This window comes from Chroicocephalus ridibundus, chromosome 3, assembly GCF_963924245.1.
Source record: "Chroicocephalus ridibundus chromosome 3, bChrRid1.1, whole genome shotgun sequence".
NCBI classification, from domain to species: Eukaryota; Metazoa; Chordata; class Aves; order Charadriiformes; family Laridae; genus Chroicocephalus; species Chroicocephalus ridibundus.
Genome location: NC_086286.1, coordinates 88,797,038 through 88,821,560, shown reverse-complemented (window position 1 = coordinate 88,821,560; position 24,523 = coordinate 88,797,038). Strand labels below are relative to the sequence as shown.

General features: G+C 37.7%; 1 protein-coding gene across 3 annotated transcripts in view; it reads right to left on the bottom strand.

Annotated features, from left to right (window-relative positions):
* RNGTT (RNA guanylyltransferase and 5'-phosphatase) overlaps nt 1-24,523 on the bottom strand; it is a 189,688-nt gene that overhangs the window by 154,835 nt on the left and 10,330 nt on the right. For all 3 annotated transcript variants that reach the window (XM_063330003.1, XM_063330002.1, XM_063330004.1), the window contains 6 exons: nt 19,013-19,116; nt 18,799-18,887; nt 15,235-15,310; nt 11,218-11,467; nt 3,553-3,662; nt 2,640-2,741 (listed from right to left, as the gene is read on the bottom strand). In XM_063330003.1, coding sequence (XP_063186073.1) covers nt 2,640-2,741; nt 3,553-3,662; nt 11,218-11,467; nt 15,235-15,310; nt 18,799-18,887; nt 19,013-19,116 — 731 coding nt within the window. The remainder of the gene's footprint in view (nt 1-2,639; nt 2,742-3,552; nt 3,663-11,217; nt 11,468-15,234; nt 15,311-18,798; nt 18,888-19,012; nt 19,117-24,523) is intronic.

Sequence of the window (24,523 nt, the reverse complement as noted above, 5' to 3'; positions counted from 1 at the left end):
TTTTTCCTTTTTTATCAAATGGCCTTCTCTAAAGAAATTATTTTAAAAACAGAATTATTTTTGCTATTACTATTTCTTGAAGCAATAGGCTTAAATTATATGAAAACATTTCCATAAACCGTCTTTAATATATACTAAAATACCAGTGTAAACCAGTCCCTAAAACAAAGGCTTCCTGAGGGACTAAGCTGTGAAAAAAAGCAAGGAGGACCAATATCTGCGCTGCACAGGACATTAATACTTTGTAAACATGTTTTCATAGTTTTAGAAGTCAAGTCCACAGGCAGTATATCTATCCTGTGGATTAAAAGCATAATAAATGCAAAGACTCCCATCTGGCTCTTTGGATGGTCAGTTTAAGTTGGCTGAGTTTACTTGCGTAGGCTCAGCAGCTTTTGAATGTACTGTACTGCTCTGAGAATAAGCCTGGGTCTCCCAACACCGTGTTTCTGTAACCTCGCATCCTGAGAACACCTGCATCACATTACCCAAGTGCTTGCACACATGGCCAGCCAGTGTTAATAAGCCAAATATTCCCACCCATTTCTTAATGCTTGGACGCCATACTGAATGCAAGCCTGCCTTTGTATTTTCACACGATGCTCTGTCCAAGCTAATAAACCCTTGAAGTACAAACTCCACAGATGAGAGACACCTTGAGGGTCTTTTTTATAGGAGACAGCTTAGTCTGGCTGAATTGTGCTCAATCCTGACTGACTCCATGTGGAGCCACTTGGCAATTCTCATAAAACATCCAATTCCCCAATTTCCACGGTTTTCATTTCCTAGGATATTCCATTCTATTACTAAAGATAGCAAGCCTAACAAAACAAAGATCACAGGAAAAACTTAAGACGACAGCCTACACCATTTGTTGGTTTAGTATCAAAACTTTGTGATCTCAGCATATGGAAGGGAGAATGCTTTCCATTGTACTGCTTAAACAAAACTTCTTCTGCCCTGATCTGTACGCAAAACCAGTATTTTAACTTCACCAATCTGAAAACAAAAATTCTTACCTCCTCTTTTTGAAAGCATACATCTCATCCGCACAACTAATGCATTCTCATACTCATGTAGAACACTGAACTCTCATGTTAGTCTAAAGCACTATGAACAAATGAGGACAACAGTCCTCCTCTTACCATGTGCACATTCATTGTAATTGCACTTTTGCTGATCAAGTCAAAGCAGGTTCAAAATTTATTAATTTGCTCTAAGTGAATAAAACTTAAAGTCATTGCTCTTAGTGCAGATTACAACTGCTTAAATACCGCTGTGTGTAGATAACATCATTTAGAAATAAAAATCAAGCTATTGAAATTAATGAGATGTCACACAATTTAAATTCTTCCTCTAACTGAGGCAGTATTGACTATGATGTCAGAAATTACATTATTAATTACCTACGACAACATCCACAACAAAAAGGAAGACTGTGATCTGAATGCTATGGGTAGCATACGTTAAAACCATTTCCATTAGTATCTGGGATTATTTATTTTAGTTTTGAAACCAGAAATATTGAAGAAAAACAGAAGGTTAGAGTATCAATCCCCACTGATGATGATTTCAAAACCTCAAGAAAATGTTTTTAATTTCACAAGCATAACAACCTAAATAAAACCTAAAAATATTAAATCCTATGAAAACAAGCATGATTTTGGAGGTTTGGAATTTTACTCAAGAATGATTTGTCTGTATGAAGAGCCACAGTACCTCTTTGTAAGAGTACGAGGAAACGGGGCACCTAACATCTGGGGGTTTATTTCAATGTGAATAGCAAATACTTTCTATGCCTCATCCAAACTGCTGGGTGTAGAGGCAAGAGACCCTGTGTGACATGGCTTTTTCATATGAGACAAAAGCAATGAAAACCCAATGATATTAGATGCACGTTTAGACAACTGAGTTTCATAAAGTTGAGACAGAAGTATAACCAGTTACAATCAGAGAAAAAATTGTTTTGTCATTCTGTATTTGATGACGTGTGGCGTTTCTCCTACTTTGAAATGCTAACGTGAGAATACTGGAGAAATTAAATACAAGGATGCATTTGAAAGCAGAAATAACAATGCTGAAGAGGTTCAACACACCAATCCAATCAGGTTATAGTGTGTTGTAAAAACAAAAAAAAAAAGTCACCCCTACAAGGAATGTAAGAGAACTGGCTGCGGAAGATGAAACTATTGACGCTTTTGCTGACCAGAACTACAAGTTTGAACAAAGGATCGCAGTACAAATAAAAAAAACACTATGAAATTTCTAATAGTAGTCAGCTTCTGAAGGATCAACTAGAAGTTTTAATTTAGCTTTTATAAACAAATTCTTTACTGTTATCTGAGATTATTCTAAGACCTTGGTGGCAAGTCTTGGCTGACAGACAGGCAAGGGTCATGGAGAAGAATAAAAGTACATACATTTAACAGCCAGTCTGCAGAACAGCTGCTAAAAAGGAACTTGGCCACAAACTTCAGCAAATGTTGGGTACCAAGACAGCAAAAAAAATTAATCTCTGGAGTCAGTTTTGTTGTTAGAATGTGCTTTGTCCTTTGTACAAGCAAATTCACTTTCCTCAGAAAATACAAACCGTCTACCCGATTTACTCAGTGTTTCTTTTTCATTTAAAATGAACTTACCGAGTGCCGTCTGCTTTCCAGCTAACTTTGTATGGCTTCTGCTCCAAAAATTTAATATTTTGTTTGTCCATGGAAACAGGCTGTGCTCCGGGGAATCCAGACCTAAAAAAAAGAACCATGTTTATTAACGTTCTGCAATAAATCGTCACACAAGGCAATACAGTTTTACATTAGACTGAAGTCACACCTTGTACCAGACTTGCTGCAAGGTTAACTTTGTTAGAACATCTTCTCCAGTAAGGTATTTTGCAAGAGGAACCAAATGCCTACCTAATAAGAACAAGAATTTGTTCATGACAAAACACTAAATTATGTAGAACTTCAAAGTTTTAACTCTGGAGGAAGAGATATTTGAATTCAAAATTACAAGCACTAGAAAAACTATAAGCACCAGCAAGTTAGGAAGCACTGTGCGCAACTCCCTGGATCATCAGCTTTGGAAAGGAGGAAATCTGAGATATTAAAACCAACGTTCTCATTAGCATTGGACAGAAATCCAAGTTGGCTATAAAAATGAGTATTAAACCTTAAGACTTAAGGGTAACAGCAGCTGTATAAATAAGTTTACTGCCTGAGTAAGCACTAAATTTTGCACAAATACCTGGAACTAGACTACGTCTGGTATTTGCACAGCAATAATTAATCTGAAAACATTTTGTCATCTGAATGGAAAAGCAGTTCTAGAATCTTGTTTCTTAGTATCAACAGTTGATCATTCCATTTCATAGTACAATGCAAGACTCATCTGTTTCACTGTTGAGCGTTTTTGAGGCTTGCTTTTTGTTTTAAGCAATCCATCCAAACACAGTCACCTCTTTTCATTTTTACAATAAGCTGTTTCCTTCTGCAAAACTAGAAATGTAACACTAATTTCTAGACAGTATAAATAAACAAGTTCTAAATGTTCGCATACCCTTCCCATCCACAGAACTGCTGACATTTTTGCTGTATTCCTCCTAACTTTGGTTGTGTTGTCACCTGGGTCACACATTTAACTGTTATTCCTTCCAAGAAAATTGCACCCTAAATAAAAAAAAAAGTAAAAAAAATAATTAGTATTTAAGCCTTCAAAAAGCAGATCAGAACATGTCAATAGAAGATTAAAGCTGTTTTTCAACACTTGACTTTCACAAGCTTAAATATTCCTTAAAGATTCTCCCCCAAATACCCCAAGATATATGATCTAAGCTTTACCAGTAAACTCACTGGTAAGCCATATTAGGAACACAGGAACTGAAATCAGTTATTGGGCAGGGGGCGGAATTAAAAATAAAGATTAAAGGAGGTAAATAGTAAGGGATAGGGACCGTTTAGCTAGCACTCTCAAGAAAGATCCCACATCAAGCTACACCATCAGTCTGACTCATTCGTTTTCACGTGCAACTAAAATGTTTTTATTAAAAAGAAAGTACACTAGTATCAAGTATTTAATAGTGAATTGGTCACATATGGAATTTGCAGGGATCAAATTAATCAACCTTAGTACACAAAATATTATATAATAATAAGGTAGTGTAAGACACCTATTTGTGGATGAGAATCTGAACCTTAACAGTATTGTAAGCTTGGAGCAAATCCCTGGACATTAAAGGTCACAAAACTCTTTCTGGCAGAAGCTTTTGTGACATCACTTTTAAGTGTTTCAAAAAGTACGGCCTCAAAATAAGTAAACTGGAAACTAATGACAAAACTGGCCTATGAAATGTTAAATACATTTTTTTTAATACATAAATAGCATTTCTAGACCAACAATTCCATGCTTTTCTTGATTCATGGAAATGAGAGCTGCTCACTAAGAGTAGAGATGTAACGTGTGAGAAAAACATATGTAGCTTGGTAATTACTGAACTAAAGTTACTAGAAAACATCTTTAGACACGAGGTTTTTGTTGTTGTGTTTTGGTGGATTTTTTTAAACAAAAATCTCAGCAGATGAAGAAATTAAGTTATATTTTTCTCCCTCCAAACCTTTGAGATGCATGTTTTCAATTAAATGTTAATTTTATCAGACCTAGATGGTAATTCCAGTACAAGAAGTTCAGTTACATGGTTCTACCATGTTCCATGTCTCAAAAGTTAAACTTACATTGTAGGGAAAACAATTGAAACTATGAAGGCACTTACGCAGCAGCAAACTTAGAGGGCTCTCAGTTGATCTATGACAAACTTCTTAACAAAAGCGAAAACATCAACAGCTGGTTTGTAACAAAATATTTGTGTAAAAACATACTTGCATAATTTTATTCTCAATCTAAACCAGGTTACTAAAGTGGAGGTGCTATCCTGGATGCCACAGAAAAGCCTAAGGAGAGATCAATGTAAGAATACCGAAAATAGAACTCTAAAATAACTTGTACATGCCAGAAAAAGTTTGATTCCAAGTGGAATAAAAACAAATTCTGCACCACACCACCAATAAAGCCACCAGGTCTACAAAGATACATCATTAAAGACTTCTACAGGGATCCCAAATCGACCAGATTTATTTCAACAGCATCTCAAATAAATTCTCAGTGCAGACTAAGAAGATCAAAGCACAAGGTTTCTGCCTGTTGAGCTATGAATCCTACAAATGAAGATATAAGTATTTCCTATCCGTTCTGTAAAATGCTTGAAACTTGCCTCAACAAATCTAGCTGCATACTACTGATGAAAGGAGCCTTTTTGCTCCCTTCCCTTTCCACACACCGTGGCACTCACTCATCTGTTCTACTCTTCAGCAAGTCTAGGAACTAAGTTGGCAAAAACAACATCATAAATTAGTAATTTTCTGCTAAATTAGTATCTTAAACTAGCTCACCGTAGGATAAGTCAGCACTAGTGCCAGCACAAAGGAAGCAGAAGGAACACAAGGAGAGCCAGGAAAGCAGGACCGCAGTTTCCAGTACAGCCTGCATTTAGTTAAGCCTGGCTCAGTTGCATCACCAAATCGTATTCTGAGAACAGAACATCCTACAGAAATAAGCTAGTTCAAAACCTTAATTACCTTAAGTTCCACAGACTTTGGGTGCATCACTTATCCCGTATTACGTATGTGGGCACCAGCAGGTGCAAGAGCACGCAGGTGACTGGGTGAGGGAGGCAGACAGTTACACATGCCTGGCCAGCACGTGGTCTGAATTCTGAGTAAGTGGTTAAGAGCACCACGAAATAAAGGAAGATGTTTGTGCCTTGCTTCTCAGAATAATAGCAGACTGCAATGGCAGTACAACTGCTAAGATTTAAGCAAAAGACAGGCAACAGGAAAGACTTTCCAGAAAAGAAAAAGTCCTGAACATGAAACTGGTGCCTGCCGTTTGAAAGGGTCTCTTGCAGATTATCTAATGGCAGAGCCATAGTACAGTCAAGTTTCCCTACAAACCAAAATCATCCGCATGCTGCTTTCACGCCTGATATAATTTTAAGCAATTTAGAAAATTCTCCAAATGGTAAGAAAGGTAAAAAGTTAGAATGAATTATTCAAAATTACAAAACGTTAGCTTCTCATAACATAGAGATTATACAACGTAATTTGGTTCTAGTAACTTTGCTTTGTTTGTTAGTTTCCTGTAACAGCTTTTAACTGTCTATTGATTTTAAACACCTGACCAAACACAACAGGTTCTCTTGCACAGGCAGCGTGCGCTTGATGTACAAAATTGCATACATATATATCACAGGGAGGAGGGGCAATTTTGAAAGAATTAAGGAAACAAGTACAGCTTCTAATTTGACAAGCATGCCAAGCTTTTGTGTTTTCATACAGGCTTCTCCATCCCCCTGATTAAGCACCACGTAACCCCTCTCTGTAATGCTGTCAAGTTGAAAGAAGTAGAGGACTGGGGAGAGCCAGGAAGAGAGCAAAGTGCTGAGGACACAGGATGAAGAGGAGGTTGTGCAAACCATAAAGGCAAAGAACATTTCATTTGATTACCACAGCCTAAGAACATAATCAACTCAGTTATCCAAAGATTCAACCAGTATGACAGTTTAAAAAAGTGCCATAGCTGTACATACACCAGAAGAGGCTTTCACAAAATAAGGTCAGGCTGCAAGTATAGTCACTAGCTAAAGCACAGCACTATGAAAACAAGGTGAGTCACTTGGGTATCCGTGCTTGGCTAACTCGCAGGTTTCATGAGGACATTTCCTTGGATAAGGTGCCAAAACTGAGCCAGATCCATGCACTTGCTGCACTGTTGTTGAGTTATGTGTCAGCTCAACTCCCCCGTGGAAACAGGACACTGGAGAACACAGTGCAGGGATACCAGAGCACTCAGCTCAGCAGAAGCACCTCAGGTCCTCAGCTCTGCTACTAAGCCAGGAGTTATAAGCCCTAATGGATCCAAGATAACTACATGCACTTAGTATCACTACACTCTGCACAACCTTCACACCATCTGTCCTAATTGAGCTCTCACTCACTGCCCTATCCCTCCACCCATCACTTCTGCTGAAGGAAAAGTGGCAATGTGTATCATCTTGTGTTGGTTCAGATCCTAAACACCATCTGGAGGAGTGGGTGGGTAGAAACAACCTCAACTACACACCTCCCTGACCCTAGTGGCTACCACCAGGCTATCACCATAGCCACCTTCAGCCACTCAGACTTGATCGAGTGCCAATATGCTCAGAGACTGTCTTCCAGAGGACAAGAAACATTCCAAAACGTATCAGGTAGAGAGAAAGTCCACATCTTCTAAAAGAGAGGAAGGGAGAGCCAGGGAGTTACACCAATCAGCTTAGATTTAATACCCAGAAATACAGGATTGAATCACAAGAACTGCCTCTAGGCATTTAGAAGCAACAAAGACGCAACAAATCAAATTGACTGACGCTCAATAACAACAGTGTTCAACTTATCGTTTGATTTTGGTGGTAAAACAGGATTCACAGAACTGGGAGAAGAAGGAAATATCAAATCTTTTGATGCTGGCTTTTGTCTTGGCTTGTCTTTTGTTTACTTGTCTTGTTCTTATAGAGGAACACAAAAAACATGGGGTAGATGTAACTTCTATAAAAGAAGAGCAACCTGTTTCAAAACCAGGTTCAGACGAGTTAGTGTTTCACTAAAAAAATGGAAGAATATATTGTGGAGGATCTGTGGGTGCTGATTTAGGTACAAGAGAATTAATTCATTTTCCCTAAATTGCCTCATAGCATATTCTTATTTTTGTGATACCTATGAATTTAGTAACAGGGATACAGACTGTGATGGTAGCTTAAGAATTCAGTGTTATCCTTAACTTTAAGAATGAGCTGGGAAAAACACTGATATACTGAATGCAATTCAGTATTAAAAAAGTTCTAATCTTAATAAGGAATAAGCTATTATACAAACATACACTGCTAGATAATTACAGGAAAAAGACAGGGAGGCAACAAGAGACCAAAAGCTGAATTAGTATTATTCTGTCTTGTAAAAGGCAATTACGTTGAGATACATAAACAGAAGTACTCGCCTTAAGACATCTGAAATTAATTCCTCCCTATTAATCACCAGGGTGGCCTCAACTAGATGACTGAGTTCAATTATGGGCACCACAGTCTCAGAAAAACGTGGGTCAACATGAGAGAATACAAAGAATGACAAGAACGGTCAGAAATATAAAAAATACAGACTATAGGGAAAAAGTGAACAAATCGGCATTTAATGTGAAAAAAAACAGAAGGTTGAAAGGAAACTACACCAGTATTCAAGTACATAAAATGCTGCTGCAAAATCAGAAAATAGTATTTTTCCCATATCCATCAAGAGACTCCCATAGGCAGAATAATAACTATAGGGGTTAAACATTGGGGAAAAAAAGGTAGGTTAGACAGAGAATAGTTAGAATCTAAGTACTTTGATAGTTAAATAATAATTTTCCTTGCTATGTCAACCATGAGGTTTAGTGGTTTCCCTCTGTCTTGCAGATGACCACAAGACACATGCACTCAAAATCATGAAGAAAATCATTAACAGCTACCATCTCTTCCAGATTGTTTGAGATGTAGCCACCCATTTTGGAAGCATTACATATTACGCCCTGTACTGCCTGTGAAATACGCAGCTTACATTGGACTAGAACAGATGGCAATCCTTAATAAACAGTAAAAGATCCGTTTGACCCATGAAAAGTTTGAAGGTTCTGGCTCAGAATTATAACTTTTTGTCCTATTTGCAAAATCAAGTATTTTTTTTCTGAAGTGAGATTCCACGTGTCAGTTAATAATGATGCTTCGATGCTACAATCATTATGGCACACACACTGACAAATTTAAAACGTGTTTGGATTTCCTGTGTAGCATCCAAGACTATACTCATGGAATGGTTTTGGTTGGAAGGGACCTTAAAGATGATCTAGTTCCAACCCCCCTGCCATGAACAGGGACACCTCCCATTACACCAGGTTGCTCAAAGCCCCATCCAGCCTGGCCTTGAACACTTCCAGGGATTCCACAACTTCCCCGGGTAACCTGGTCCAGTGTCTCGCCACCCTCATAGCAAACAGACCTGCTGTTACCTGTCAACTACACTCACGGGACGATAAAGGAAACTGTAATGGCATTATGTTCTAACTGTTCCCACAGTTTCTGTAGTGTAGAAAAGAAAGGCTGTCAAGACTTTTTGACATTAAAATATGGAAGTTTTAGAGAAAGATGCTGCAGTAAAGTTTTTCACATCCAGGAGAGAATTTCTGAAATAGACAGCATGCTAACTTCACTTTGCAGACTAGCTGGGCAGTTGCTTCTGACTATTCATTATCCGAGCAAGATGCCTGGGAGACCTTTCCTCCTCTACCCCTAAGCTTTTCCTCTATCCCCACAAAGATTTGGGTCAAAATGAAAACATTTCAGTACATCTCTATCATATCAGCCACCTCCAGTTTGACACTGTCTGCCCCTAGATCCCTAGATGTTTAGAGGACAAGTCGCATTAGAATGCTGAAAACATCTGCTGCAGGAAATCAGCTGTAATGCTGAAAATTTAGCCCTTCAGACAGTAAATTAAGAAAATCTAAGCAAGAGGTATTTACCTGATAATCATTCCCCCTGTAGATCGCATATTTACAAGGAATCACAAATAGATTGTATCCATCTCTACTCAGTTAAGAAGCAGTCCAATCTGCCAGCCAAGAACCATGGTAAAGAATTCTCCCCGTTCCTCCTCTTCGCGTCAAAGACTGTTCCTCCAGAGCTGCAAAACTGAATTATACGAATATGCATATTAACTAGATGATTATTTCTTTCAGAAATTATCTAACTCATAATTAACTTTTAGTTATTAATATGCTTATTCGTATAATTTAGCTTCCAGCTTTCAAAAAACTATGTGGGCAGATAACAGAGAGACTGGGAAGCCAGCATCATGATTCCTGTTAAACAGACCAGTTTAGTTTTATACTTGCTGAAAAAAGGCAGACATTGGAGCTCACCATCACACCTCATTTGCTAATGCATCCAACAGCAAGTCAAAAAAAATTAGTTTTGAGGTATTGGTCCAAATAAATTTTTTTAGATATCAATGTTTTACTTCAAGGCTAAGGGAGGTAGTGGCCATATCCCTGAATATATTTCTACTATGGATTTTTACAGTGTAGGCAATTTTTATTTCAGCTGATGGATTATTTTAAAGTTTTCAAAGTTCTCTTGCTTCTTCAGATGAGATTTCATATTCCTTTCAGGCTAATTTCTTCCATACTTCATCTGTAAACCATGTTGAACAGTTGCAGTAACAACAAAATATGCTTTTTTGCAGCATATTTCGTATGAGGATTTCCAAGTGTTTGCAAATAAACACACCTCAGCACACCAGTAAAATAATTCAGTATTATGCAAGAACTGAATCTATTTTTGCACTCAGCAATATTCTCCCCTACTTTATCTGCAAATAAAAAAAACAGTTAGGAATTTGGAGAAAACTGAGCCATTGCGCTTCAGACAATACAAGTATATTCTTTGTACTTGAGTACTAGTTCCACACTATAGTAACTACAGTAACTTATTTCATGAGAATTATGCAGATTTATGTCAAAATAATTAGACTAAGTGATCAGCCATATTTCTTATCATTACACACTTTAAACAGCTTTGAACAAAATATAATTTCACAGCTGCCTTGGGGTTTTTAAGCTCATCTTGCTTTTTGAATCCAATTCTCAATCTTTCAAAATTTTAAAGAGGAAGAATATTCACCAAAATGAGCACTGAATTTAAAAAACACTGAATTTCATCCACATGGCTACAAAAATAAATAAAGAATTGTTTACGCACCTCCTCCATAACATTTCACCTCTAAAGACACTGTGAAAAATTAAAAAGCACTTAACTATCTCAAGTGAAGCTTAAAAAAAACTAAAGTGTTATATTAGAAAAATTTTAAGTCATCGTTACAACTGGAATAGTTGCAGTGTTGAATATTAAAGTTCAAGGTTCATACAGGAAACATAAGCGTCTGCAATGAATCTGCCTGTTTTTACCGGTTTGAGACAAATACTACCAGTCCTCATTTGCAAGAGCACTGACACTCGTATAGTATGTATTATGTAGTAACTGATGACTATGAGTTTATGAAATTCAGTTTAAAATTAGAATATAAAGTTCTTAATCAAAAATACCAGTTTTAGATGTTCTTTTCTCCTCTTGCCAAAGGAAGAGCTTGATGATCCAGGTTCTGATTCTTGGCCTCCTGTTTTATCATTATCGTCATCCTCCTCTTCATCTTCATCAAAGCACCATTCTGGTAGCTCAGGTGGTGACGGTGCATCATCTTCATCTCCATAACGACGAAATAATTCCTTCAAATAGTCACCTTTATAAATACCCGGTGGTCTAGCCTGAGCAAAAGTAGCCACAGCAGCCTCAATACTGTCAAATAAAAATTGAAAATTACTCTGGACGCTTAATTTACATGTTTCAGTCATGTTATCCCTTAACAAACATAAGATTTATTGGGACTAAGAATTTAGAAAAAAAAAATTCCAAACTGGTAATTGCAAAAAACATTCATTACATATGAAACATCATGCCTGGCAACAGTTACTCTTGCACAAGATTCTGCATAATTATGTAGGCACTGCGTATGTTCTCAGAAGTAACTGTAGCTTGCACTGCTTCGTCTCCTTGTCGTTGCTAATAGTGGTCTGCTGGTCACCTAGGTAAAACTTTTATTATTGCTACAGAAAAGGAATAGGTGATGCATAGGTAAGTATTTAAGGCCTGGATGAAGACAAAAGAGACCAAAGAAAAAGATGAACAAACTTAAAGAAGAAAAACTGAAGTGCTGAAATTCAAATATGGCTACATTTTTCCCCCAAAGAATTATCTTTCCTTTCACTAGAGGTTTTGCCATCACACTGGGAAAAAGCATCCTAATCATGCTAAAAGTGATCGTGCCTCTGTACTCGGCACTGGTGAGGCCTCACCTCGAGTACTGTGTTCAGTTCTGGGCCCCTCTGTACAAGAGGGACATCGAGGTGCTGGAGCGTGTCCAGAGGAGAGCTACCAGGCTGGTGAGGGGTCTGGAGACCAGGTCATATGAGGAGAGGCTGAGGGAGCTGGGCATGTTTAGCTTGGAGAAGAGGAGGCTGAGGGGAGACCTCATTGCCCTCTACAGCTACCTGAAAGGAGGTTGGAGAGAGGTGGGTGTTGGCCTCTTCTCCCAGGTGAATAATGACAGGACCAGAGGAAATGGTCTGAAGCTGCGGCAGGGGAGGTTTAGATTAGATATTAGGAAGAATGACTTTACTGAAAGAGTGGTCAGGCACTGGAACAGCCTGCCCAGGGAGGTGGTTGAGTCACCATCCCTAGAGGTATTTAAGAAACGTCTAGATGTGGCACTTCAGGGCATGCTCTGAAGGGCAAAGATTGTAGGGGCTGGTTTTTGGTTTTGGTTTTTTTTGTGTGTGTGTATGGTTGGACTTGATGATCTCAAAGGTCCTTTCCAACCATGAAGATTCTATGATTCTTTTGAATTACTTCTCTTTCTGCAGGTTTTTTCTCATAAAAAACTGTAATTCAGAAGCCTTTTACTATGCAGCTAACACTTAATCTTAAGTGCTTTAATAAACTGGAGGCTGGATCACAAAAAAATTAGAAACCAAAACTAACAGTCATGCATCTGTACCAGCCAACTGGAAAGCACTGCAAACTATACAACAGCAAGCACAGCATAAGGGTTTTATTGTTCCTATTTTCATAGGTGTTATGAAAATGTTTAACAGAAAGCAATGGACATAATTCTGTCTTCAATTTATCATGGCAGCATGAAGCAGTAATGCTCCGTAGATCAACATTTAGAAATCTTGCTAAGTAAGAGATGAGAAATCAAAAAGGGTACATGCCCCCGTAAGGCTTCTTGACAAGCACGTATCTTAAAGCTGGAACAAAAGCACATATTACATGCTGTGAAAATATTTTTTTTAGGTAAGAAAATAGACTGACACTGAAACAAGAAAAACATATAGCTAAAATGGAAAAAATAATTTAAATACAAAAGGCATTTTTTGTCTGATCTGTACAGTATGGGAAGGAGCATGAGAACTTTATGAGGCAAATTTCCCAGAATAAACAGAAACACTTCCTAAGAGCCAGTAAACTTGGTCTGTTTTCTGATCTTTGGTAAAAGTAGAAAAAAAAAAAAACATTTTCATGAGTGAGATTATCAGATGGTCGGTCATCAGATCTCAGAAATGACAGCTTAAGAATCTGAGAAGGATCTTTCGTCCTCATTCTGTTTTCTGAGACTCCTAATTTCATCCTCCCAAGACACTTGTCATTTTGGTATCTTTCTTAAATTGTTTCACACCTTCTGTAACCAGTGCCATTGAAAGGCCAAAACAAAGTAAAAGGGATGGGGCCTGAAAGATGCTCAAATCTGTCTCAGATAATATTAGAAGAACTCTATACTGCTCTGGAATAGATGGCAATGAAAGCCAAAAGAGGTAGCACAGATTTCAAGCACAGAAACCTAGCTGAAAGAAAACACATTTTGCAAGCTCTTGAAACGTAACCGTCTTTGGGAAAAATGAGTTGTGAAAAAGACAATCAAGTAAGGTTTCTGATCACTAGCTGGAGAGCTTTCAGTCTAATGACCTTTCTTTAATTTAACTATATCTCAGTATTCACAATACATCAGCAGCACTCCTACATCATATGATTAAGGAATGAATATGGATGGATTTTTCCATCAGGAAAATCTTATTTCCTCATCAGCAAATAATAGTCCCTTATTTTAAAGAATGATACAACAAACTGGATTTATCTTGATACAATGCTTAGCATTAACTACCACCTTGACAAGATTCATCCTTTTGCTGTGGACATTCTTCCCTACCAAGTGATCAACTGGGTGTTCTGTTAAAATAATCTGACAGAGATGAAGAAACTTGATACAATTAGCTACCTGAATGAAGAAAAAAAAAACAAAAAACAACAAAAAAAACCAAACACGCAACAGCAAACCACCAAAAGACATGGCTGTTAAGTTTTAAGGCTTTTCCCACAGAGGTTTGAAAATAAAGAGAAGCTGCATAGAAGGTGGAGTTTTAAATAGACTGAAGTGCATTTCCTCTTCAGAACAAAGGACCAGCTCTTAGTCTAGTTATTGCATCCTGCTTTTAAATTGTTAGATTAAAAGCATACAGCTTTGCTAGTTTACAGGAACAACTAGAATCATACTATAAAGATATTTGTACCTGTGTCTACTTCCTATACCCAGCTAAGATTCTGTCAAGATTCAGCCACCTGCTACTAACTGTGTGCTGTCTCCATTGCACCAATGTCTTTATTCCAAGTTTACTAACACGCACATGCTAAGCACCAAATAAAATGTATGTCCAGTCATAAGAAAATGCAGTAACAGGAGTAGAATCTTCTTGACTTAAAGGACAACATAAGAAATATCATCAGAACACTTAAGGGGCTTGTTAAGAAACATGCCTTGCATGGGACCCTGTCAGCAAGGAAACAGTGTTTTCGTGAATACTACCAAACACGCAAAAGTCACGCCCACCAGCATGGTACAGGCAATTTTTTCTTTTTTACACTAATGTTATTTGAAAAAGAGCACTATTCTTTATTAAGAACGTTTTTATATCACAAAAAAAAAAAAACCCCACAGGTGAGTCTGTGCAGAAGCATGTTGTCGACTTTAGTCAAACAACAAGGTGGAAACGACGACTTTGTCTCCCCTCGGCCCTTCAGAAGCAAGTATGCCACTCTGCTGTTGCTCTAGTTAATTATTTCAGAACTCAAGAAACCAAAGCGCATACACGCAAACCTACATGAAAAAAAGGAAGAGAAATAGTCTTTCAGGCATCTCTGAACTCTATATTATTACTCAAAATGTGGGACATGTCACAGGGAAGAGACACAATACAATAAAAGCCCCCGCACAGCAGGTACAGGTGACTTTTGACCTACTGGACCTGGAAAGCTTGACTGAGACAGGCTAAGCTACCAAGGGACAGTATGAATAATGATAATATAGGTTGTTTGCTCAAGATTAGTAGGCAGTTTTAAAATAACAAACAGTGAATACATTAAGATAGCTGTCAGGACAATGAGTGAAACACACTGAAGAAGATACTTTGGTCACTCTCCATAAATCCCTACGAATTAACATTCAAAGTTACCTCCAGTCCAACTTCTCGACCAAAAAGGCACAGATCAGAAATCCAGTTCTATTGAAGCCATGTGTGCAATGGACACCTAGACAAGACAAGAAAAGGGCATAATCATTTGCAAGTAGTTTTAACAAACATGCTTTAGTTTCCCAAGTGTGTTTTTGGATCCTCCTACCTTCATCAGTAACTTTAAATTATCTCCCTTCCTATCAAGGCAGTCCATATCACATAAAGCACATAAGCCTAAAAAGCAATTTATTACATTCTTTCTGCAAATTGTTAGAAACAAGTGTATGGGATACCTCAGTTTATCCCAACTCAAGAGCACTAACTTGAATGCAACTGAAATATGGCTAATACAGATAAGATTCAAAGTATTTTTTTATGACTGTTCAAATGCTTATCATAAGACAATACAGTCAAACTCAATAATTGTGCTTTTAGTGGATTCCAAAAGCCTCACATTTCATCAGGCATAAAAAAACATATCCAGATTGTTCTACCTCAAACTTGAAAGCGGTGTCAACAGACCACATTTCTATTTCAAATTTACTATTACCATGCTAAGACCATTTATTAATTTTAAAAAAGAAAAACCAAACTACAAAAAGAAAACTCTAATCACCTTGAATTACTTATCTTTTCAATGTAAGAAAAAAAGAATAGTCTTCAGCCTCTATTTTACTGAATGCATCCCCCAGAAAGGGGGGGGAAGAATCAAATGCATTGGAACGTATTTGTTTTTCCTCTCAAGGCAACAGCACCATCTAGTGATAAACAAACCAGACTAAAAATTTCTACTATTAAAAATGTAAAGGATTCAGGCAGGATGTTGCCTCTTCCTCATACTGCATTTTAAATTATAAATATTAGAGTATTAAAGTTTCCACTAACTCCAAAAGCAGTTATTCTTAATATTAACATATTTTTCAGTTGTGACCACAAAGCAAGTCACTTAATCTTTCATTCATGTCCTTACTTTACATAGTTAGTAAAGTAAGTTTAGCAACAATTCACTTGATGCTTATTCAGACAAAACGTGAATTTCTATCTTTTTTTCTATACGCTCCCCTGCACTGCAAGAATTTATTTTTTTTTACTGGAGATCCAAAAAAATGCCTACAAAGAGTAGACTGATATAAACCAGAAATTTTATATGGGTAAACCGAAATATATATCAAGTGTACCAGGGTTGGGTTCTGTGCCTGCCCCCTAAGCTTCCCTTCTTAATAAAGCAAGGCAAAAACTACTACAATTTTCTTGGATTTATCCATTTTAACCATTTAATAATACTAAAAACTGTGTAATTTGCATCAAATGAAATGAATTTTAGCTTCCTTATAGAATTTGTTCCCAGCAATCATTTCTCCTTAAGCAAAATTTTTGCATTTTGTGTCCTTCAAATTGGCAGGCATATTCCAGTCCTTCAAGTTGCAAAAATAAAGTTTCCGTTCTATATTGCTCTAGCTGAACAGAAAATTTTGTTCGTTTATCATTCACACTTCAGTCTATTATCATATCTAATCTTGACATTGGAAATGAAATTGCACACAATTGATATCAGTAAGTCTTGTGGCTGTTACTGCTACCAGGAAGGTTAAGTCAATAATTTTATACACATGACAAAGACAAGAAGCATCTCAGCAATGAGCCCAATGGCTTGGAAAGGAAAGATCACGTGGGGTGCAGTACCACCACTGCTGCAGACTGCTTTTGCTTTTGATAAAAATATCCTCCACACCAGTCCCTCTGATGCTCTGTCAGAGGAAACAAGTGTCCAGAACCAGAAACAACTTTTCAGTAATTCATGGAAGGGAAATTTAAAAAAAAAAAAAAAAAATCACAACATTTCTCCTTTACTATGAAAGCCTAAACTACAGGTTATTTAAAAGCTTATTCAACACATTATTTTCTTCTTGATTCTACCTAATTGACTTTTTTTCTATAGAGGTGAAACAATTAAAATAATGGAAGAACATTCCAAAATTCATAGAAGTCAACAATTTAGTGACTCAACACTAAAAATGGCATTTTAAAAGTTGAAAAAACAGTTAAATGGGTCAGCTATTTATAGGGTATCACCATGCTATCCGTGTTCCATATAAATTGCTGACCATAACAGTATTTCAAGTTCTGAAATATCATTGGAGGACCAAGTGGAGAAACCACTAAATGAGAGTGAAAACATTTCAAATTCTGGTGCAAGTTCTGAAATATTGTTGATGACTGATCCCACTCATTCTCATCCAGCAGTTCACATCACATACTTGTGTAACAGTTAAGGGAAGAAAACATAGGTCTCAAATTAAAATTGCATTCTATGTGAAATAAAGAAATAAGGAAGTACCTAAAAGAAAATTATGTGAAAAAGTGCGTGCCCAAATTAAATCTCTCAAGCACTGAAAAATATAAGATTCTCAGTGGTATCCTGTGACAGGACAGGAAGCAACGGGTACAAATTTAAATACAATAAATTCTTTCTTACGTATAAACGTAAGAAAAAAAAAACCCTGTATATTGTAAGGGTGAGCGAACACCAGAAGAGGTTGCCAGAAGATGCTGTGGAGTCTCCAAACTTGGAGATGGTCAAAACCCAAATGGGCACAGTCCTGAGTAAGCTGCTTCAGCTGGCCCTGCTCTAAGGAAGGGCAGCTGACTAGATGTTTTCCACAGATTCTTTCCAACAACCTCAACTATTGCACAATTCTATGATTCTCTATGAATCCTAAACTGTATGAACATACCAGTTTAGTTTGCCAAGCTCTTATCAATGACACCAATACAAACAACTTTTCCATGCACTCTTAAGCTGCACAGACCCTCAGATTCAGGAAGGTTGTAGAATTATCTTCAGAGGCCTGAGGACAACACCCCTTCTGACTCTGGAAACTAAGATGCAAAGTAATTTCTTTTCTCTGACAGTTTGAGGATAGAGTTGAACATTAATATGCTTAACAGAAATCAGAATAAAATAGTTCTAAGTAAAACCACTAGAAGCCACCCATTTAAACTGAAAACTTATTTTGCTTTGGGTAAAAAAAAAATAAAATTATACTTAAGAACATTCAAATATTCACTGTAAGACAATACACCACAGAAGAAAAACTTAGCCTAATTATCTAATATCAGTTTCCAGCAATTAATCAGCTGCTATGTGAGATTTGCTAAAGAATCTTTGATCATTCAGTTATCAAATATGACTTCAAGTAAGCCAGACCATCAAATGCCAAAAAATATTTAGACAATACATAACCTGTATTTGCATCAGCAGAAGTTACAAAGACACAATGCAAGTATCATGTATTTGTAGACAGTTCTTAAGCCTGTATATTTTTCCACATTAAGTGGATAGCTGTAATCAAACTGAGGGATGCATGCTAGTTTCTGTAAAAAAACAGAAACACACTAGTTTCTGGAGTAAAAGCAATCAAATTTATAAATGCATAAACACTGTGCTGAGGAAATTCCTTTGCTTAGACTTTTAAGAATAAGAGACTACAGTTACGAGTAAATATAAGATAAATTAACAGTAAAAACTAATGATGGATGTAAGATGGATCTAAGAAGAAATACCTATAAGCTCTGAGGGATTCTTATCACTGAAGTGTTCACATACACGGATAAATGTTTCTGTATTCTCAGGTGTAGGGCACTCACCATGCCTGAAAAACACAGGAACGCAGAGGTTAGGAGACAGCTGGGGGAAAGGGAAGAGAAAAAAGATTAATTACTTCAGTGTGATGCTTCAAATTAAAAGCTAAATATTAACAAAGTACAGACAACTTACCCTTTACACTGGAGCTTTATATATTTAATCCCCTCTTTCTCTATATCATTCCTATCATAGAATCTAGTGGTGTTGGTCAAGTCTACCAGTAAACCCATTTTAACCTAAAAGAAAAAAAACAACAAACAAACAAAAAAACCAACTTATATATGTCATTCAAATATCAGTGAGTATTGAAAGCAGTAGCAGGGTACAGTTGCAAGTTTAAAAGTCCTTAAATATTGCATTTATTCATAAAATCTATATAAATTTGATTTTACCACTATCACAGTCATCTGTGTTTCTTTGTGAAAGCTGGTGTCTGAATTAGTGCTAGCCATCAATTTAAAAATTTCAGTTTGTTCCCACCAACACTGATAAATAAGAAAAATCTGCTAACAGCAGGAAGGATCTGATAAAGAATAATTTTAACATGTTAAAAGACAAATAAGGTAGAATCACATGCTCTTACGTTTTAAGTTATTAAACACAGGCACATTGGAAGTACCATAAGAAAAATTAACTACTGAGACCTCTATACAAGTATACTCTCAGAAATAACTCCTAATTCATCCATCCATTAGAGTGCAAAACAAACGAGCATATTTTCATGTTTAAAACAAGAATTCCCTTAAATTCTAAGAAACACTTTATTCAAAGCTAAAATGTGAAATAACTTGAAATCTTCAAAGACGCTGTCAGTAATTAAGGTGGCAATTTCAAGCACCCGGACGTTAGGGCGTACCTGAACTCAGGCTGCCTTGCCCACTCTACCCTAATGCGTTCCCTTGTGCATGAACTTACTTTTTTAGTGTTTGTTTTTTATAGCTGTAAAATAGGTCTTTTAAAGCAGCCTTGTGGAAGTTACTATGTTTTTAAAAAGCAAGATGTAAAGCAGAAATTCCACTGGGTGGCATCCAGCACACAGAGAACACCAGGGAAGTGCATCCTACTGATCCTTGATCCAAACAAAATTTCCACCAACAATAAACCTCCCAGTAGTACCATGCAAAATCAGCTCGCTCACACACCTGTGTACTGGAAGTATTCCTGGTTTCTTGCCTTATAAGTGGAAGCAATTGCTTTTGGTCAAAATGCTGAATGTCATGCTTTCAAGTAGGATCCTTACCATGAAACCAGATGTGTTATTTAAAAGGCATTTTAAGAGTGGTAGTTTAGCAAAATCCTTGTTCCATAGCTTTGTCTTTTTTAAAAATACATCAATAGTGCACTTAAAAGTACATTAACACTGAAGCATGTTATGCATGCAAAAAACCAGAACAGTGCATTTTCAATATATTTCAAACTCCAGCACATACTCATAAAAAGGATTTTGATGGGGTTTTATTTACCTTACGGTCAACAGACTGGAAATAATTTAGCAGTGCAGTTGGAAGAACTACAAATTAAAACATAGCTTCCAGACAATTCAGAAAAGATAAATTCCAATTATTACTGGGATACAATTCAGAAACAGCTGCTTCACACGGAGATGTTATTCAGCAGACCCCAAAGGCAAATTTCCAATTATCTACAGAGCTAGTTAGTTATCCATGGTATTCAAAGTTCTGATGATATACTTTCATAATACTTTTATACTTTCATAATACTTTTATCTATCAGATATTAAAAAGCATCACAATGTTATGTCAGCAGCATTATGCATTTGTAGTGTTATATCCAAATCAGTTCGAATTCCTCCTTGTTTACTTCAACTTTGTATATTTTATCCAGAATGCTTTATTTACTTTTATTACTGTGTTTGGCAGAAATACAAGCTACTTCAGTAGGACTCCATCTGAAAACAATGTTACATCATCTGAAACGTCAAATATTTAGTGTCAACCGAGATCCTAAACATACAGACAGACTGACAGCATACTAGCCAGCAACTGATTTTGTAGGAAGTATACAAAAGGCAATTAATTCAATGATTACTTTCCTCCCCCTCCATTCTCAACAGCATTTAGCAAATATCTTAAAGACTACTTAATTCACAAGCAAGAACACACAAAATTTCCATGTGCTATATACTGCAGGTCCATAACACTATGACACTGACATAAACCAGTTCAAAATAAGAGAACGACATATTCCCACACCAGTACTTCTAGGTGATTGTACGGGACAACATGCTAGGGTAGAAAAGTACATCTAAAATGAGCTAGTTCTATGAAAAGTATTTAGATATTTTTCTGCTGTTCTACACAAGGAATGGCTCCATGGAGGGAATCCAGAGTATCTTCCAGTAACATGCCGTGCCCCAAAGAAAGCATGAGAATCTCCTTTTGTGTTCTGCACCCGATCAACAGTGTGGATAGAGTTGGGAAAAAGACAGACATGAGAATCAGGTGTGTTTTCACCAAAGAACTCTAGACTATGAAGTCACATAGATAGCCCCCTGATTACCCTCCTCCCCAACTTCTCCACACCTCAGCTTGATAACCTATCGCTTCCAAGATGCCCTCAGCTAAGGGGGAAAAAGTTATTTTCAAAGTAAGATTAAGATTTAATGAAAATACCATTTTAAAGGAAAGGGTTTTGCATTCAGTTCTAGTCTAGGAAGAAAGAAGACATTCCAAAATGTGAATTACTCTTGAAAAAAATGCTGTATCATTTGATAGTCTGGAGAAAGGGAAAAAGAATCATGAAGAAAACAACCTTTAATAAAATCATGAGGACAGATTAAAAGGTAACACTGTTTAATACATCAGATTGTTAAAGGAGAGCGAGAAGAAGAAACACAAGCAATTTGCAGAACATAATTTCACATCCTCCCATCTAAAAGTAGGAGACAGAAAATTCCATTTAGCATTGAAAACTCAAAGACAGTTCCCAACCCCACTGTTCTCAAATACCAGCAGCTTCAAATGGTCCCACCGTAAGCCTCCAAATTTCCCCAAATTCCTGCTACAATGAAGAATTATCACTGAGAAGATACATGAAAGCATAAAACTTAATTTTATGTCAAAGCTTTTAAGCTTAAAGAATACTCACATGCTTTTCCCTCAACTTTTAGAAATTACTCTTTTGAACATACACATTTACACATTTCAGTTTCCTGACTGGCATGTAGAAGGCAGAACGCTACAATGTAATTCAGACCCAAAGTGTCACCAAGTGTTTGGGATGTTGCATTTCATAAAATCATACAATGGCTAGAGTTGGAAGGGACCTTAAAGACCATCTAGTTCCAACCCCCCTGCCATGGGCAGGGACACCTCCCACCAGAGCAGGTTGCTCAAAGCCCCATCCAGCCTGGCCTTGAACACTTCCAGGGATGAGGTATCCACAACTTCTCTGGGCAACCTGTTCCAGTGCCTCACCACCTTCACAGTAAAGAATTTCTTCCTAATATCTAATCTAAATCTCCCCTCTTTCAGTTTAAAACTGTTACCCCTCATCCTATCACTACATTCGCTGATAGAGTCCCTCCCCATCTCTCCTGTAGGCCCCCTTTAGGTACTGGAAGGCCGCTATAAGGTCTCCCCAGAGCCTTCTCTTTTCCAGGCTGAACAACCCCAACTCTCTCAGCCTGTCTTCATAGGAGAGGTTCTCCAACTCCCTCATCACCTTCGTGGCCATCCCCTGGATCCCCTACAACAGGTCCACATCCTTTTTATGTTGGGAACCCCAGCGCTGAACACAGTACTCCAGGTCGGGTCTCACAAGAGCACAGCAGAGGGGGAGAATCACCCTCCTCAGCCTGCTGGCCATGCTTCTTTCAATGCAGCCCAGGATGCGGTTGGCTTTGTGGGCTGCGAGTGCACATTGTCAGGTCATGCTGAGCTTCTCATTAGCCAACACCCCCAAGTCCTTCTCCTCGGGGCTCCTCTCAATCCATTCTCCACCCAGCCTGTATTTGTGCTTGGGATTCCCCCAACCCAGGTGCAGGACCCTGCACTTAGCTTTGTGGAACTTCATGAGGTTCGCACGGGCCCACCTCTCAAGCTTGTCCAGTTCCCTCTGGATAGCATCCCTTCCCTCCAGCCTGTCGACCACACCACACAGCTTGGTGTCATCAGGAAAATTACTGAGGGTGCACTCAAGTCCACTGTCCATGTCACTGACAAAGATGTTAAACAGCACCGGTCCCAATGCCAATCCCTGAGGAATGCCTCTCGTCACTGGTTTTCACTTAGACATCAAGCCATTGAGTGCGACCATCCAGCCAATTCCTTATCCGCCAAGTGGTCCATCCATCAAATCCATGTCTCTCCAATTCAGAGACAAGGATGTCATGCAAGACAGTGTCAAATGCTTTGCACAAGTCCAGGTGGATGATGCCAGTTGCTCTTCCCTTATCCACCAACACTGTAACACTGTCATAGAAGGCCACCAAATTTGTCAGGCATGATTTGCCCTTGGTGAAACCATGTTGGCTGTCACCAATCACCTCCTTATTTTCCATGTGCTTTAGCATTACAGGAGGATCTGCTCCATGATCTTGCCGGGCACAGAGGTGAGACTGACTGGCCTGTACTTCCTCAGGTCTTCCTTTTTTCTCTTTTTAAAAACGGGAGTTATGTTTCCCCTTTTCCAGTCAGTGAGAACTTCACCAGACTGTCACGACTTCTCAAACAGTGGCTCAAATAGTGGCTTAGCAACTTAATCCACCAGCTCTCAGTTTAATTTGAATAGAAGAATGAAATACAGCTAAGTGTCTGCTAGAGAGGAAATTCTGAACTACAGGACTCCGGGACTTCTAGCCAGCTATTCCTTTGTAGTTATTACAAACCATTTCAATCATACACAATTGAAGATCTTGTGAAGTGACACTATTCCTCACACACTTCATAGAGTAGTAAACCAAACTGGCATGCAATGCAATTTAGCCAAAGCTATAAAATCATGTATGGCATATAGAGCATATAAGGCCTGAAAGCAGTTTCCTTGCTTTCCAGAAAGCATAAACATTTGTTCTCTCAGTTCATGGGATTAGCTGTACATAACACAGTACAAACTAGAGTGCAAGGATAAAGAAATTTTTAAAAAGTGGGGGAATATGTAATATATCAAAGTATACAATTATGATATTCCAAAAATCCATGCAAAAAAACATGGTACCACAGGAGTTGAAACATTTCAGTCACTGAACTGGGGTTATACTACGCTTGCCCTGACCGACCAGATTCTCACCTATAGAATAGATTCTAGTATATGTACATTCATCACACAGGTCCTTTGCTCTGCTCTGAAACCCTGACATCACACCAGTCATCGCAGTCATCCTCTCAGTTACGGTCTCCTAAGTTTGGTCCTAGAAAGTTCTTAATAGGAGCTGATTTTTGAAAGACTATCTAAGCTAAAATAGTCACCTACTGGAAAAAAACTGTTTTTCTAGCCAATGTTTTGCGTGAATCACATCTTTCAGTCCACCACACCCAGCCATCGTTGAATGACACAGGTTTGGAAGAAAAAGTAATTCTAAATTGTTGAGCTAAATTTCTCACTAAAACATACATTTATTTCTTACAAGGACTGTTGCAACACTACAATCTTAGACATCACGTTGAAACACAATTGAAACTA